Source organism: Chelonia mydas, chromosome 1, assembly GCF_015237465.2.
Source record: "Chelonia mydas isolate rCheMyd1 chromosome 1, rCheMyd1.pri.v2, whole genome shotgun sequence".
NCBI lineage: Eukaryota > Metazoa > Chordata > Testudines > Cheloniidae > Chelonia > Chelonia mydas.
In genome coordinates, this window is record NC_057849.1 from 120,330,660 (window position 1) to 120,346,349 (window position 15,690).

The 15,690-nt window shown below is 40.6% G+C and overlaps 1 protein-coding gene across 1 annotated transcript in view; it reads right to left on the bottom strand.

Moving 5' to 3' along the window:
* The window catches only part of OCA2 (OCA2 melanosomal transmembrane protein), a 340,000-nt gene that overhangs the window by 170,155 nt on the left and 154,155 nt on the right, over nucleotides 1-15,690 (bottom strand). Inside the window, exons 10-13 of the mRNA XM_007063202.4 lie at nucleotides 7,618-7,689; nucleotides 4,880-4,945; nucleotides 2,815-2,871; nucleotides 1,411-1,535 (exon numbers count right to left, since the gene is read on the bottom strand). Of these exons, the coding sequence (XP_007063264.1) occupies nucleotides 1,411-1,535; nucleotides 2,815-2,871; nucleotides 4,880-4,945; nucleotides 7,618-7,689 (320 nt within the window). The remainder of the gene's footprint in view (nucleotides 1-1,410; nucleotides 1,536-2,814; nucleotides 2,872-4,879; nucleotides 4,946-7,617; nucleotides 7,690-15,690) is intronic.

The window sequence follows — 15,690 nt, forward strand, 5'->3', positions numbered from 1 at the left end:
CACTTGGAAATTATAGGTAAAGACTAAGGAGAACAACAACGGGATAAAAAGAATGACCCGTAGCATGAGATTTTCAGAAATATACACATACATAATAACCTTATATTTTTAGAATAACCATTAGAGTAGAAATTATTGTGATTTTTCTAGTTTAGAAGTACAACTGACAGTAATTCAAATAAAAGATTCTCTCATATGCTGATGTTACAATTTTATAACACTGGATATAGGATTAGTATAAAACAGAATAAATGCTACTGTAGTATTACATGTAAACAATGGTTCAGAACGTGTAGACTTTTAGGATTTCAATCCATTACCAATTCCATTTTATTTAATTCCAAATATTCTGCAAAATAATTGGAGAAGCTTGTTTAACTATTTCATTTTTACCTACTGTAAGTGATAAAAATACTGTTTGAGTAAAAGTGATATGATGTTTAAAATATAATCATACAGCAAACAAATGGAGCTTTCATTCACCAGCTGTTTCCCAGCCTGTAATAAATTCCACTTGCAAAACAGACCTTTTCTGCTGTAAACTACATTTTAATGGGCCGCACATCTTCATACAATTCTATACACTTGAATACGATAAGGACTGCAAGTGTTACATACCCGATGCCATATTTAAAACCATCTTCCCCACCCCAGTTTTGTTTTTTTTAAAACTGGATTAACTGGATTTACTAGGTTGAATGTAGGTTAAATTCAGGCCAAAGAGTGATTTATAATCACATGGACTAAATGTAATTACAAATCACATGCAGTTTCCAGAAAGCTACTGTAACTAAAGTCACTGTTTTAATAAACAAATTATGATTAATCTAGAAATATGAAATTAATCTGGGATTGTATCCACTTCATGGAGATCAAGAAGGATAGAATTCAGAGTCTTCTATTCCAAAAAGGTTTCTTCAGTACAGAATAATTGCCAGTAGTATTAGCAGGGATTATAATTTCTTTAAATCATCCATTAGGAGGCAAAATTGTACATAAACAGTAGTCTGGACATGAAGGAACAGAGGTTTTGGGTTTGGATTGTTTTTTTCAAAAATTCCAGCACCCCTGTTTGCAAGAGCAATTTGAGCCCAGAATTAAATGGGTTGTGCAATTTGCAATTACAATTCAAATGTGGGCACAACTCAGAGTACTTGCATCTGTACCTACTTAATTGCAGAGATAGTTAAATCTATAAGTACTTGGACTTGTGCTCACAACTGACACATGAAGATATGGAAGCTGAACTCTTTAAAAGTTGTAGCTCTAGATACTAATTACAGTCAGAGCATTTGGGGTTGTAAGGTCCATTCAAACTGCTGAACAAACATCTCAAATATGATTTTGACACACACCAACTAGCAATTGGTAGCTATAACCAACTAACGCCAAAGGCAAAACATAAAATACCTTATGGTTACTGGAGTAAAGAGAAGCATTGTGGTAACGTTGTCCAAAAATGCAGAAAGAATTGCAGCAATAAGACACAGAATGATAATCATGGCCCACACTCTGCCTCTAGACAGTCGGTAAGCCTAATAAAACCAAGCAAATAGCAATGGCATAAAGGCATGGAACATATCAGCTTCATTTTCAGAAATGACCAGTGAACAACTTTATAAAAGACGGTGCAACAATGTCTGGGGAACATTTGTTATACTAGGAGTCCAGTGGCACCTTAAAGGCTAACAGATTTATTTGGGCATAAGCTTTCGTGGGTAAAAAACCCACTTTTTCAGATGCATGGAGTGAAATTTTTGTGTTACAGACTAAGACGGCTACCCCCTGATATTTGTTATACTAGTCACCTCTTTAGGGTCTGCCATCCAAGGATTTCAGTATGCTTTTCAAACATTAATTAATTTAGCTACAAACTACTCTAGGGAGGTAGGAAAATATTTCTGTTTTACAGATGAGGAAATAGGTACAGAAAGAGTAAGTGATTTGCTAAAGGTAACACAGGGAATCTGTGGCAGAACCAGGAAGAGAATCCAGGTTTCCTGTTTTCTCTTGCTTTAACTTCAAATCCTGCATTCCTGCTTTAATATTCATATGGAAATTCACTCCCTTGAATACAATCTAAGTAAACAAGCTTTACACAGGAAACTATGTATGGGATGACTGAGTACTGAATTTATTCTCCCAACCCATGGGCTGTGCACCCCATGCTCCCATTCTGTTCACATAGAATAACAGCTGAGTCTTTGGTTCAACCCCTACACAAAGGTCTGTGGCCGTTAATCATATATAAACATAAACTCAATGGCCCAACCCCACCTCCTTTCTTCTGTCCTCTGGACTGGACACGGACGACTATGCATGTAGCCCAGCTCCGTTGCACACAGTCGATAGCAAGTCAATGGGACTTAGGGTGGTCAGATAGCAAGTGTGAAAAATTGGGACAAGGGATGGGAGGTAACAGGTGCCTATATAAGACAAAGCCCCAAATATAGTGACTGTTCCTATAAAATCAGGACATCTGGTCACCCTAATGGGGCTACTCACATGCTTAAAATTATGCATGTGCTTAAGTACCCTACTGAATCAGGGTCTGTGGCCTTAACTTATAAAAATATCATTTCTTGAAATGCTTCCTCAACACTAAGCTCCTTAAAAAATTATAAATTGACCACTATACTTTGTAGTATGACAAATGTAAATTGTCCTTACATAAATGTTTTTAAATGTAGCATTTAGTCTAATAGTTTTGACTAAACAGCAGTTTCATTAGTTCAATAAATATGTAAGAGTGCTGCAGTAATATAAATACAGTACTGTAAAGAATTTAAATGCAAGATGTCACAATAAACCTACCTTTACTGCACAGTAATCAAAAAATCCAGTTTCTGAAAATATGGCCACTAAAAGCATCTACAGAAAAAGAAAGAAATAAGGATGGAATTATTTACATAAAAAAGTGAATGGTTTGGTTTCTTGCTTTAACCAGGAGTCCTGCATCTCTGCCACAATTTTGGTCCTGTTTTTGGAGAGGACATCAGCCATAAATCAGGGTGCCATGCATCAGAAGTCAGATTTCTATTACTGGCATTTATGGTAAAATTTACATCTGTGCAGTAGGGCCGTGGTCCTATTCAGAATGACAGGGGTGCATAGACCTTGTGCAAGCCTCCCTAGAGGTGTGAATTTCACTCCTAATTACTTGGTAGGTACCACACGTTACAAATATCTCTGCCCTTCTCGCTAATCAAAAGTGGTCATTAGTTTACAATTGTTTTCTTCAGCAATGCTCTATAGAGTCTAGAAGACATCAACTCCCTAAGATTATTTAAATTTTTCCATATTTCTGGGAGATTGCCTGGTCCCCCAGTCTTTTTGGATGCAGGAAGTCATTAAAATTCATAGATGGCAACAGATGTAGATGGCACTGGATTTTGTCTATTTATGATACCTTAGCATATTTCAGTCACAAAGGGACAACATAGATTAATAGGATTAGAGGTGGACAAATAATTGATATATTATTATAGTCTAGCCAGGTATATGCTTTTGTCCAATTGCTCATTCAGGCTCATAACAGAACACTGATTAGGACAAAGGAAATCACTTTCTCTAGTCAAATATGTTTGAGGAAGGTTTAGTGTAAATAAAATAAACAAGTGGAATGAGAGTGATAACACTTTCCAAAGTTTGTCTCTTTCACCAACAGAAGTTGGTCCAATTAAATGTATTACCCATCTTGTCTTAGTGATAACACTTGGCACGTATGCAGGCTTTTTCACTTATAGATCTCAAAAATCCTTTCAATGGGAGGTGTATTATCACTAGAGATGGGCAAAAAAAAATGGATTAATAGTTTATTTGCCCCAAAATGCAGTTTTGGTTGATCCAAAAATATTTGTGACTTTCTCAAAGACACAAATGTTTTTCAGGGGCAGAAGTGGTGGCTCCTGCTGCTCTCCTTATAACTTTTAGCACAATGGTTATGGCTCTCAGAGACCAAGGTTCAAATCCTCCCAAGCTATAGGGTCATTCTCACTCTCTTTCCTTGGCCCAATGACTATTCATTGTCATTAATAATACAGAGAATAGTCACTGGGCCAGGGAAAGTGAGTGAGAATAATTCTATAGACTGGTGGTTAGAACACTTACCTATAACGAGGGAGACCCAAGTTTAAGTTCTATGTATATTTAATTATTTATACAAAGTAGAACAGCTGAAATAAGAGATTGAGAGAGCCACACATCTGAATATCCCATAGCCCAGTGGCTAGGGTGTTCTCCTGCAATGTGGAACACCCAATTTCAAAACCCTATTCACATCAGGCAGAGAGGGGAATTGAACCTGTGTCTCCAAAATCCAAGGTGAGTGCCCTAAACTCTGGGCTAAAGGATATTAGGAGAACTCCTCCTCCAGCTCTTGTCCTTTAAAATGCTCATTCTGGGGATAAATTCACCAACATTTTTGTGCAATTTTCTTATTCATTTTGGATCAAATCATTTTTTTTTCAATTTTTCAGAGCTGCCAGCAAACCAAAAAATGCCGTGAAGAACTCTGATCTTCTTCTGACCTGAAGAAGAGTTCTGTGCAAGCTCAAAAGTTTGTCTCTCGCACCAACAGAACTTGGTCCAATAAAAGAAATGTTATTCCACCTTGACTCAGCAAATCAAAAAATCAGTTATTTATACAGTTTTAGTTATCACTCCATTTTATGAGGGGAAGAAACAGAGACCAACACTTTCCAAAGTGCCTCATTTTCTCCAAGTTTTTGAGTGCCTCCAGTTTTTAAACACTCAAAAGAAGCCAAATTTTCAACATAGCAACTCTCAGTTAAACGGATGTTAACAAATAAAAAGAAATGGCTAGACATTGACTACAATTATTCCAGCACTTTTAGAGCAAAAGTTACATTTTAATTACCATTCCAAACAACAGCGCCAGAGTTTCATAATCAATCCACTCCACCACTTTGACCATGCTTGGTCTCTGCAAATCAAACAATAAAATTATCAGTTAATCCTATGGATCACCTAACTAGTCATTAGTTATGGAACTGCAAATTCCACTTAATTAGTGCACTATTTAAATAAGCTGTGATAGAAATTAAATAGTGTTTCTGCAATGTACCCAAAGGGGGTTCTTTTCTATTATCTCTGGAAAATGCTGACAGTCTGAATGGCTCATTATCTAGCACCTACATTTGGTTTTTAGTTTGTTTCTCTTGTACAGAAATAAATGAAAACTGGTTTATAGACTTCACTTTACTTTCTGCTAACAGAATAGGACCATTCAGCTTCACCTGTGGACAAATTGGGAGGGAATTCAGAGAAAAGTAGTCACAAGGATATGTGCAAAGCGCGAAAGAACTACTAAGTCATATACGGTACTTTTGCTAATTGTCAGTTAAGGAGCCTGGGAGAAGATAAAAATATTTGAAAGGAGTAAACACCAATGAGGGAGTGTTATCATCTATGGTGTCCCCAAGGCAGTATAATCAGTAGATATGTTTGTTTAGGCTCCATGGGAAACCTAATATAGCTGAACATGACAAAAATGTGAGGGATAAAGATACCAGTTTTTGGACAGAGCCAAGGAGCTCTGGTATACTTTACGACATTAATTTTTTTCCCAGGTGAGGGTATTGTGATCTCTTTTTGCTATTTTGAAAAAAAACAGCTTTATGATTTTAAGGGATTTATTACAAACTAATTAAAGCAAACTTGAAATTAAGTAAACTTCTAACTAAAACTATTACACCTTTTACTAAACTATTTAAGGATTGAACAGCTCAATTGTCAAATCAAAATTATAATTGGAATTGAACTAATAAATCAAGAAATTGAGAATAATGGAATGGAATCAAGAACTGACCAGATCATAGAATGAAAACAGTTAAGACTTAAATCATGGAGTTAATATAACACGTGATCTATTCTTGTACAAACTTAAGGTGTCATAGTCTGCTTTTAAGTTCCTGAACCAGTTACCAGACTTCTTTAAAGTTGCCACTTACTGAATGACTTCCACCTTGTCTTTCTACAGTTAACTATTTCCTCACCTAATCTCCCTCTCTCTGATACAAAGTGACCAACAACCCATAATTTCCGTTCTGGGGGCAGATACTCTTTTATAACCCAATGGGACATGAAGCAATTAAGTTAGGATTTACTTCAGATTTAGAATAAGCACGCGCTATTTCTTTTACATACACATACACGCTCTCTTGTTCATACTTTTGAAATGTTTGGAGAAAAAGCATCCTTGCCAGGCAGATTAAAAGGGGCACAGCTGTACCGCTGCAGCTGCACCACTGGAAGGTCTTCCATGTAGCCGTTCTATGCCAACCAGCAGTGGTAGCTATGTCGGTGGAAGAGCATCTCCAGATGACATAGTGTTATCCACACCGGCACTTTTGTAGGTGAAACTTATCTCAGTCAGGAGGTGTTTTTTCCACAGCCCTGTCCGACAAAAGTTTTACTGACAAAACTGCTAGTGTAGACATAGCCTTAGAGGAAAAAAATTGATTCTTTAGCTTGCTGATCTTTCGAGCATCAGCATCAAGACTGCAGAACAGGGACCAGGTGATGTCATCTCTGGACTCAGTATCTTTCATTAGCTGGTGGGTTTCCTTGGGCACTTGGCTGGTCAGATGTTGTTGTCATGGTCTCCTCCTTTCTGGAAGGAGGAGGAGAGGCAGCCCTTCTTGGTGTTGTGATGGCCCAGGAAGAATCACACCTTCTTTGGGGCACCTAGACCTTTAAGGTTGTGATTCTACTTTGCTCCATTCAACATCACCACCCTGGAGAGCTTCCAAGCCAATCAGATGTTACAAGCTTCATAGCCCAATAATATGGTCCAATCAGAGTTGAGGGACAGGCAGGTTGACCTTTTTTTATCTGGGAAGCACTAACTCTTAGTAGCAATATACATCACTGAACTACAGGAACAGATCCTTCCAAGAACATGAAAAACATGGAATCAGTAGGAGATGACTCCACAGATGCAGTTACAGGACCCCCTCCTCTGGGGGGATACAGATGGCCAAACTCCTCTAATCTTCTGTATATTCTGGATGCGTTCAGTAACCTAATGGCCTATATGGTCTCTTACATCACTCATATTTCCAGTCAAACCTTCATTCTCTCAGTACTTTTGAAGATATAAGGGATTATTACTGGTAAAAAATGGGGAACTACGGGATTTGCATAGACTGATGGAGTAAAAGATTATCCCTTAGCAAAAGTGCTAGCTCCAGCACTATTAATATAGACCTTACATAAACTAGAAAAATTAAGAGTTTGAAGAACCTAAGAAAACTGAAGGTTAAACTAGGCCTCACCTAGGTCCATTTACATCACACAGTATTAGAGTAAATCTGAATTAAGATGAAAATGGTTGCATTCAAGTTCCTGCAAAATCAGAATATCATACCATTATGTTGGCCTTGCTCTCTTTTTTCCCATCTGGAGCCAAGACTGCATCTCTCTTTCATGGCCCCAAGAACAGGAATTCACAGAGTACACAAATACTGTTCTTGCAGCATTTTAAGTCCCATAAAGGCTGCTGCACCATGGGACCATTTTCACAGGGATAAGTATGTGGGGATTTATGATACAATACACAGTAATAAACTGAATACTTGAAATGTTGCAACTTACCTCACCAACCACAGCTAATGCAGCTAGAGCTGCCAAGGAGCCCAACATTGCCGCTAGGGTTCTGTGAACAATCTGTAACAAAAGACAAGACGTTACTGAAGACTATTTTAAATCTGTTTAGGCCTCCTCTACACCTAAAAAATGTGTCAACCTAGCTACGTCACACTGGAATGGGTTACCTAGGGAGGTGGTGGAATCTCCATCCTTAGAGGTTTTTAAGGCCCGGCTTGACAAAGCCCTGGCTGGGATGATTTAGTTGGGGTTGGTCCTGCTTTGAGCAGGGGGTTGGACTAGATGAGCTTCTGAGTTCTCTTCCAACCCTAATCTTCTATGCTTCTATGATTCATGGGTGTGAAAAATTCAGAGCCCTGATAGACAGGGTTAAGCCAATATAAGCTCTGGTATAGACATCGCTAGGTCAACAGACGAATTATTTCATCAATCCTAGCCTCTTGACAGGATGGATTTATTATAGCAACAGAAAACCCCTTCTGTCATTGTAGCAAGGGTCTACACTACAGCAGAACAGCTGTGGCGCCACAGCTGTGCCACTGTCACACTTGTAGTGTAGACATAGCCTTATTTTGAAAGCAAATAAAACACCCTTGACTTCTTTCTGCTTTTGCAACTTACTACCCCATCCCCATCTCATTCTCCACTATAACTGACAGGAGGAGGACAATTCCATTTCACTGCGATGTTTGACATTTGTTTTGCAGTGGAACAAAAACATAGCTGACTGTGGATGGGTGGTATTGTCCTGGGATGTGAGAGACCCAGGTTAAAGTCCCTGTTCTGCCTGATTCGGAGCAGAGTTTTTCACTCCAAATCAGGAACTCAAACCTAGGTTTCCTACCTCTCAGGCCAGGATCCTAACCACCCAGCTATACACACAGACACACACATTCACTCTCATCCAAAAACTTTCCCAACAGAAGTTTCATGGAAACATCTGCATCTCTACAAACCACTCCAGCTTCAGCAAAACAGCAGATTTCGGTGAAAACATTCCAACCAACTCTATTCTCCACTCCTTAGCTCCTTGAATGAGTCATATATAACAGCTGGCCTATCTTCCCCTCTAATTGCCCACTGGATCTCCTCCAAATCATTTTGCTATCTTCACTCTTTTGAATCTGCTTTCAGCAGTGTGTACATAGATCTCTGCCTGGCACAGCCTCAGGGGCTCTTCTCCATCCTCATTATCTTTGAATTTTCTGTAAATCCCTGTTCCAGGACCCTCTCTCTCTCTTTCCTGCCCTTGCTTCTGAAGCTCTGCACCCTGCTGGTTTTCTTTTTACCTCTCAGGTCACTCTTTCAGCATCTTCTCTGGTAGTTACTTCTCCTTCCCTCTCTGGCAATGTCCTACAAGGCTCTGTCCTAAATCCTCTCTTCACTTCTCTTCCCTCTACTCCTTACACCATCTGTTCAGATAGTTTCAGTTATCATATCCTCCTTTCAGTTCCTATGGCAAAGAGCAGGTTCATGCACCGGTTATCTCCTGTAATAGTTACTGCAACCTCCTTTATTCTGGTCTTCCCGTTTCATTGCTCCCAGGATAGCAGAACCGGGGGAGGAAGATGGTGGGCATAGCATTCCCACAATAGAAGTATGGTGGGGGAAGATCTATGTTTCCACCCCTGCAGGTTATTCTTCAGCAAGTTCAAGCTCAAGTCATGCTCCATTGCTGCTGGGCGGAGGTGAGAGCAGGACCCAGAGGGGCTGGAGTAGCTGCTATGGCACCCAGGAGCAAGCCAAGGAACAGAGTGACCAGGCCAAGCCTCACTAGCTCCCCTTGCTCCACATGTAGGTAACCTACCCCTACTGTCGTCCTATCCCTGATACCCAATTGTCCCGCAGCTGCCCACTACCCAGCTGCCTTGAGGGGCTGAATGGGAGTAGGGGTGCAGGGCCACATGGGGATGGGGAAGCTGAGTGGGAGAGCAGGACCACATGGGGCTGGGGGGTGCAGGACCACTTGGGGACAGGGCAGATGCACCTGACTGAACGGGAGAGGCTAGGGGTCATTCAGGGTCTACATGGGGCAGGTTCCCCAACTCCTTAACAATCCCTGCCTCTCCCGCCCCCCCTCGAAAAAAAAACCTGTTCCATACTTCTCCCACCCCTAGCCAACAACCCTCCAAGTTCACACCCAGGCTCCTTCCTAGCAATTACTTCCCTCTTCCTCAGCTCCTCCATTACTCCTGGTAACCCCCAAGCCTTTGCACTGCTTCTGAGGGGTGCGGGAAATACAGTTATGTAATGTAGTTTAAATGAATTATTACTCAAAGTTCTGTATAATATGCCTAGTAAGAAATCTATTTGTCAAAAAACATTTCCTGAATCTTGTTTGATGTCTGTATTGTTACAGGCATACTGTTCACAGCTATTTTGAAATAAATTACCAAAATAACTGAAACTGGTGTGATTATATTGTGTTATTTTGATAAATAAAATATGCAGAATTTTGCAGAATTTTAAAATAGTGTGCAGAATTTTTAAATTTTTGGCACAGATTTCCCCTAGGAGTAATTTAGGTTTCACTGTGCACCTTTGCCTCCCTATTCAAATTGTGCTTCCACTGCCTCTGCATTGCCCTCTAGTCTGTCTGAAACCAGCAGCCAAAAGCATTTTCCTTGCCCACTGCTTAGACCATGTCACTCCCCTTCACTGGCCTTCTGTAACAGTAGTCTTCAATACCCATCGTATAGACTTTCAGATGACTATCAAACACACATGGCCCACCATGTCTTAGGCTTTGAGAATGTTATCCCATTTTGACCTGATTGACTAGACTGATTATTCTGAAATTCAGGACCCTGAGGATGTTCTGGTAGGGAAGTAGAAACTGATGATGGGGTTTGGTGTTTTCTTTGATTCAGCCTTGTTTATTTATAAGGCATATACAAAATCCTGCTTCTCCAAGTGCAGGAAGAACAAACAATAGTGGATAACTTCTTTGCTTACAGCCCCAAGCCTCTTTAGCCAGCATCTAACCCAGAAGCCCTCTCTCTTTAGCTTCTTCCAGGGTCATACACTGTGCTTGTCCAGGCTGTCCCTCTGTCTCACCCAGTCTGCCTTCCTTCTGCTCTTTCTTTCTCACACACACGCATGCACACATAGTTCCATTATTCAGAGCCCCAACCCCTGCATTTTAAAATCCTTGGGTTACATGATTTAGCCTTTACTCAGTGTTTCTATGTGCCTGGCTTTGGGTGCTGCTGTCTTGTTTCAGCTACCTAAGTACAATAGCTTCTTTATATTTATTCTGAATGGAAGGCAGAAGCCACAGCCACACCTGACCCATAACAATGTTTAGTCCAATCCATAACAAATACAATATTTTGAAATACATTGCACTTTCAAAGCATCTTTCATCCAAGGTTTTCAAAGCACTTTTACAGACTTTAGGCCTGTTAACAGTGTTATTATATTATTATAAACTGTATCCAATTTACAGATAAACAGCCACAGATCTGCTAAGTGCCATGTCCAAAATCTCAAAATAGATCAGTTGCAGAGCTGAAAAATAGGACCCCAGTGTCTTCTTTGGAGCACTAGACAACAACTCCACAAATGCTCTTGTAATAATGCAATAAGATTACATTAGGAAAACACTCATTGAAAGAAATAGTCACCATGTGTCTAATGATTTTATTGCACTGATTAAATATTTAAAGAGGAAATATTAAGATAAAATATGTCCTAATAAAAGGTGTGGGTTTTTTTACTCCCAAAGCTGGTTGACAATCATTTAATCTACAATGTCTAGAATGCTGGGAATAATTAAGAAAGGGATAGACAACAGGACAGAAAATATCATGTTGCCTCTATATAAATCCATCCACATCTTGAATACTGTGTGCAGATGTGGTTGCCCCATCTCAAAAAAACATATATTGAAACTGGAAAAGGTTCAGAAAAGGGCAACAAAAATGAGTAGGGGTATGGAACGGCTTCCGTAAGAGGAGAGATTAATAAGACTGAGACTTTTCAGCTTGGAAAAGAGATGGCTAAGGGGAGATATGATTGAGGTCTATAAAATTATGACTGGTGTAGAGAAAGTAGGTAAGGAAGTGCTGTTTACTACTTCTCATAACACAAGAACTAGGGGTCACCAAATGAAATTAATAGGCAGCAGGTTTAAAACAAATAAAAGAAAGTATTTCTTCACACAATGCATAGTCAACCTGTGGAACTCCTTGCCAGAGGATGTTGTGAAGACCATGACCATAACAGGGTTCAAAAAAGAACTAGATAAATTCATGGAGGATAGGTCCATCCAGGGCTATTTGCCAGGATGGGCAGGAATGGTGTCCCTAGCCTCTGTTTGCCAGAAGCTGGGAATGAGTGACAGGAGATGGATCACTTGATGATTACCTGTTCTCTTCATTCCCTCTGGGGCACTTTGCACTGGCCACTATTGGAAGACAGGATAGTGGGCTAGATGGACCTTTGGTCTGACCCAGTAAGGCCATTCTGATGTTCTTATGAAAATTTGTTTCACAGATTGAATAATTTTTGATCATCAAAGAGAAATTTATTTTCAACGAAAAGCATATGACAAACGTTTAATGTACTTGACTGCATTTACCACTATCATAGTGAAAAATTAGATGGAAGTCAAAATTATTTCTACAGGAAAATAATACTGATAAGAAAAAAATCTCATTTCCTACTAATTTCATTAGAAAGGTTCTGCTGAGAAAAGAGTAATAGAGTGCCAACATCTCAGGGCCCTTCTCTTTGTTTATAGTATAAGAGGAAGAAGAAAAGGAAATGTTTAGTTTCTAATTTTTAATTTGATTTGAAACTTTTTATGTTTTAACACTGCCAGCACTGCACACAGCTAACAATATATTCAATGAATAGAAAAAATCATATACAATTGATTACATTTAAGAATGAAAATAAAAATCTCTTTCGCTGATTCACATTGGATTTTCTACAGGCGCACGCCTAGACTCTGACCCTTCAGGATGATGCTGTGGAAGCATTACACATGTTTAGGGCCTTTCTGACTCTGTGAGGTTTGGCAGTTGGATGAAGCGATTTGATCTTACAGTTCAGGCTCAGCTGAAGGTTCCAAAGCAGTGTTGTCAACCAAGAGAGAAGTTAGGCTCATTAATAGAGTTCAGGGGCAAATCACTCTAGTCTTCAGCTGTCCACTAGCCAGTGCCCTATTCCTCATCAAGGCATCGCCCCCATGGTTCAACAGCCCAGACTGGACATTTAATATGGATAAATGCTTTAAATAGTTTCAATGCAACGAAGAAGCCATGCTGCACACTCCCTCCCAACAAGCAGGAACTTCTAGGAATCCCTTTTGTTTTCTCCCTTATTTTCTACTTCCTTGACTCCACTTGTATCATATATTTAAATGTGGGGCTCTGGGATCCACAACATGAGCCAGGTCTCATGTTTATTCCAGGCTGTCTCTACTCAGAGGTCACCTTCAGCTCCTTCCATCCAATCCATACACTTAAGATATTTCTACCAGCCTCTCCACTACTAAAAATACTGCCTTCATGCTCTCAACCTCAGATCATTCCCGCCTGCCAGAAAGCTAAGTAGGTCTGCATAGGTCTACAACTGCACTGTAAGTCAACCAGTATGTTTGCAGTCCTTTAACTAGGTACCTGTCATTTTCCCCAATGGTTCAACTTAACCTAAATTAGCAAATTCACAAATGGAACTTGTAAGCTCCTTGAACCAACTGATTTTTACAGAACTATCTGTGCACTTAAACAGCTGACCAGGTATTCACACACCACCTAGCCTGAAGAGTGCATCAGTAACCTTCAGAATATTTTCTACTGTGTAGTTTTCAAATCTACATCTTTGTGAAATCAAAGTATTATTTTTCAAACCAGACAAAGGCAATAGACCCTTCTAAGAGCTACATCCCTGGCAAGTTTCAAAATGTTGCCATTTTGGCTGCTGCTCTGTTCAAAAGGAAGTGGGGTTAAATTTTTAAGCAATGAGGAAAGTGTGTTTTTCCTTTCTCCCATAGCTCTAAGTTATTTGAGGGAATACTGGTAACGTTTGCCAAGGAAAAAAATCCCTTAAAACCAAGCACTGATCATTTCATCCCAAAAAGTGAAAGGTTCAGATAATTATGAGTATGTAAAAATAGGGGGCTTATGAGGAGAGGCTGAGGGAACTGGGATTGTTTAGTCTGCAGAACAGAAGAATTAGGGGGGATTTGATAGCTGCTTTCAACTACCTGAAAGGGGGTTCCAAAGAGGATGGATCTAGACTGTTCTCAGTGGTACCAGATGACGGAACCAGGAGTAATGGTCTCAAGTTGCAGTGGAGGAGGTTTAGGTTGGATATTAGGAAAAAAAATTTCACTAGGAGGGTGGTGAAGCACTGGAATGGGTTACCTAGGGAGGTGGTGCAATCTCCTTCCTTAGAGGTTTTTAAGGTCAGGCTTGACAAAGCCCTGGCTGGGATGATTTAGTTGGGGTTGGTCCTGCTTTGAGCAGGGGATTGGACTAGATGACCTCCTGAGGTCCCTTCCAACCCTGATATTCTATGATATTCTATAATTCTATCTTCCAGGACCCCAGCCAGGTGAGGCTTCAGATCTAGCAGCACCAAAGTGGGCAGTGACATGGCCAGCCTGCACACCCCACAGCTGATACTGTCAGGGCTCCAGCACCAGTGGGCTCTGGGCTATCTGGCCAGGCAGTGAGAGGCAAGTCATCAGGGGATTCTGCATGGCAGCACTGGAGCACCCGAGGCAGCCAGAAGAGCACAGAAGATATGGGACCAGGATGGGGTTGGAAGAAGCAACACTTCCATTTATCCCAACACTTGGTTATCTGCAAGTTTTGGATGTCCCCCAGACCATCCTGATTAATGGGATATAGTGTACAGTCAAATGCTTTTTAAAACAATGCACAGTATGCCTGCAGAACTCATTGCCACAAGATATCAATGAGACCAAGAACTTTGCACAATTTGCCCAGCTGATACTGGTCACTGTCACAGACAGCATTCTGACCACTGGCCTAAAGAGCTGTAGAACAGGTGAGTTGGGGCAATTGATTTCTTATGGTAAAATAAATACATACAGTAATAGGAATTACCAATTCCTATTATTGTATGTATTTTACCATAAGAAATCAATTGCCCCAACTCATCCATTCTACAACTCTTTCTGAACACATTTATGGTACTTGATATTAATTAAAAATACTGTAAATTTCCAAAATCATTGATGGCAGAATGATTTCAGAAGTCTCAAACTACTTCAGATCAAAATTCCACTAGCTATTCAAAGGTACTTTACAATCAATGGCAGATGCAGCCTCCCGATCCAGTCCTCATTACTCACAGCAGTAACAGACACCCACCCACAACATGGTGGGGGAGATGACCCTGCCAGGAGCCCAGCACCCCATCCCTTCAGCCTAGAGACTGGGACATTTGAGAGCATTGCTCCACCCAGCCCTGCCCCAGCACTTCCTCTGGCAGATTTTGCCCTTCAGGCCTCCAAAACGGTGCAGGTCTCTGACATCATTGTGCAAGGACGTGCCACCATAACACGTGGCCCAGGTTATGGAGCTACACACACCTCCATAACACAAAGGAAAGACTGCAGCTCTCCATCCCCATCCCATGTCACCCCAGAAGGTTGTTTTGGCACCTTTCGTTTTGTGATTTCTGTCGGTGCAATTGACCACAGTCAAGCCCCGCTAAAGCCACCCCTGTGTACAACTCATGCACACAGTTTATCAAGTGTTTTTGGTAAATTGTAATGCTGCTTTTATGAAAATGAACAATTCTTCCAAAATTCAGAAGGCAAGTAAGTGCCTTATCTTTTAAGGAGGTAAAAAAAGATCATTTAGAAGCCAGACTACATTTTTCTAAAGCAGCGGTTCCCAAACTTGTTCCACCGCTTGTGCAGGGAAAGCCCGTGGCGGGCCGGGCCAGTTTGTTTACCTGCCGCATCTGCAGGTTCGGCTGATAGCGGCTCCCAGTGGCCGCGGTTCGCTGCTCAAGGCCAATGGGAGCTGCTGGAAGCGGCGCGGGCTGAGGGATGTACTGGCCGCTACTTTCCGCAGC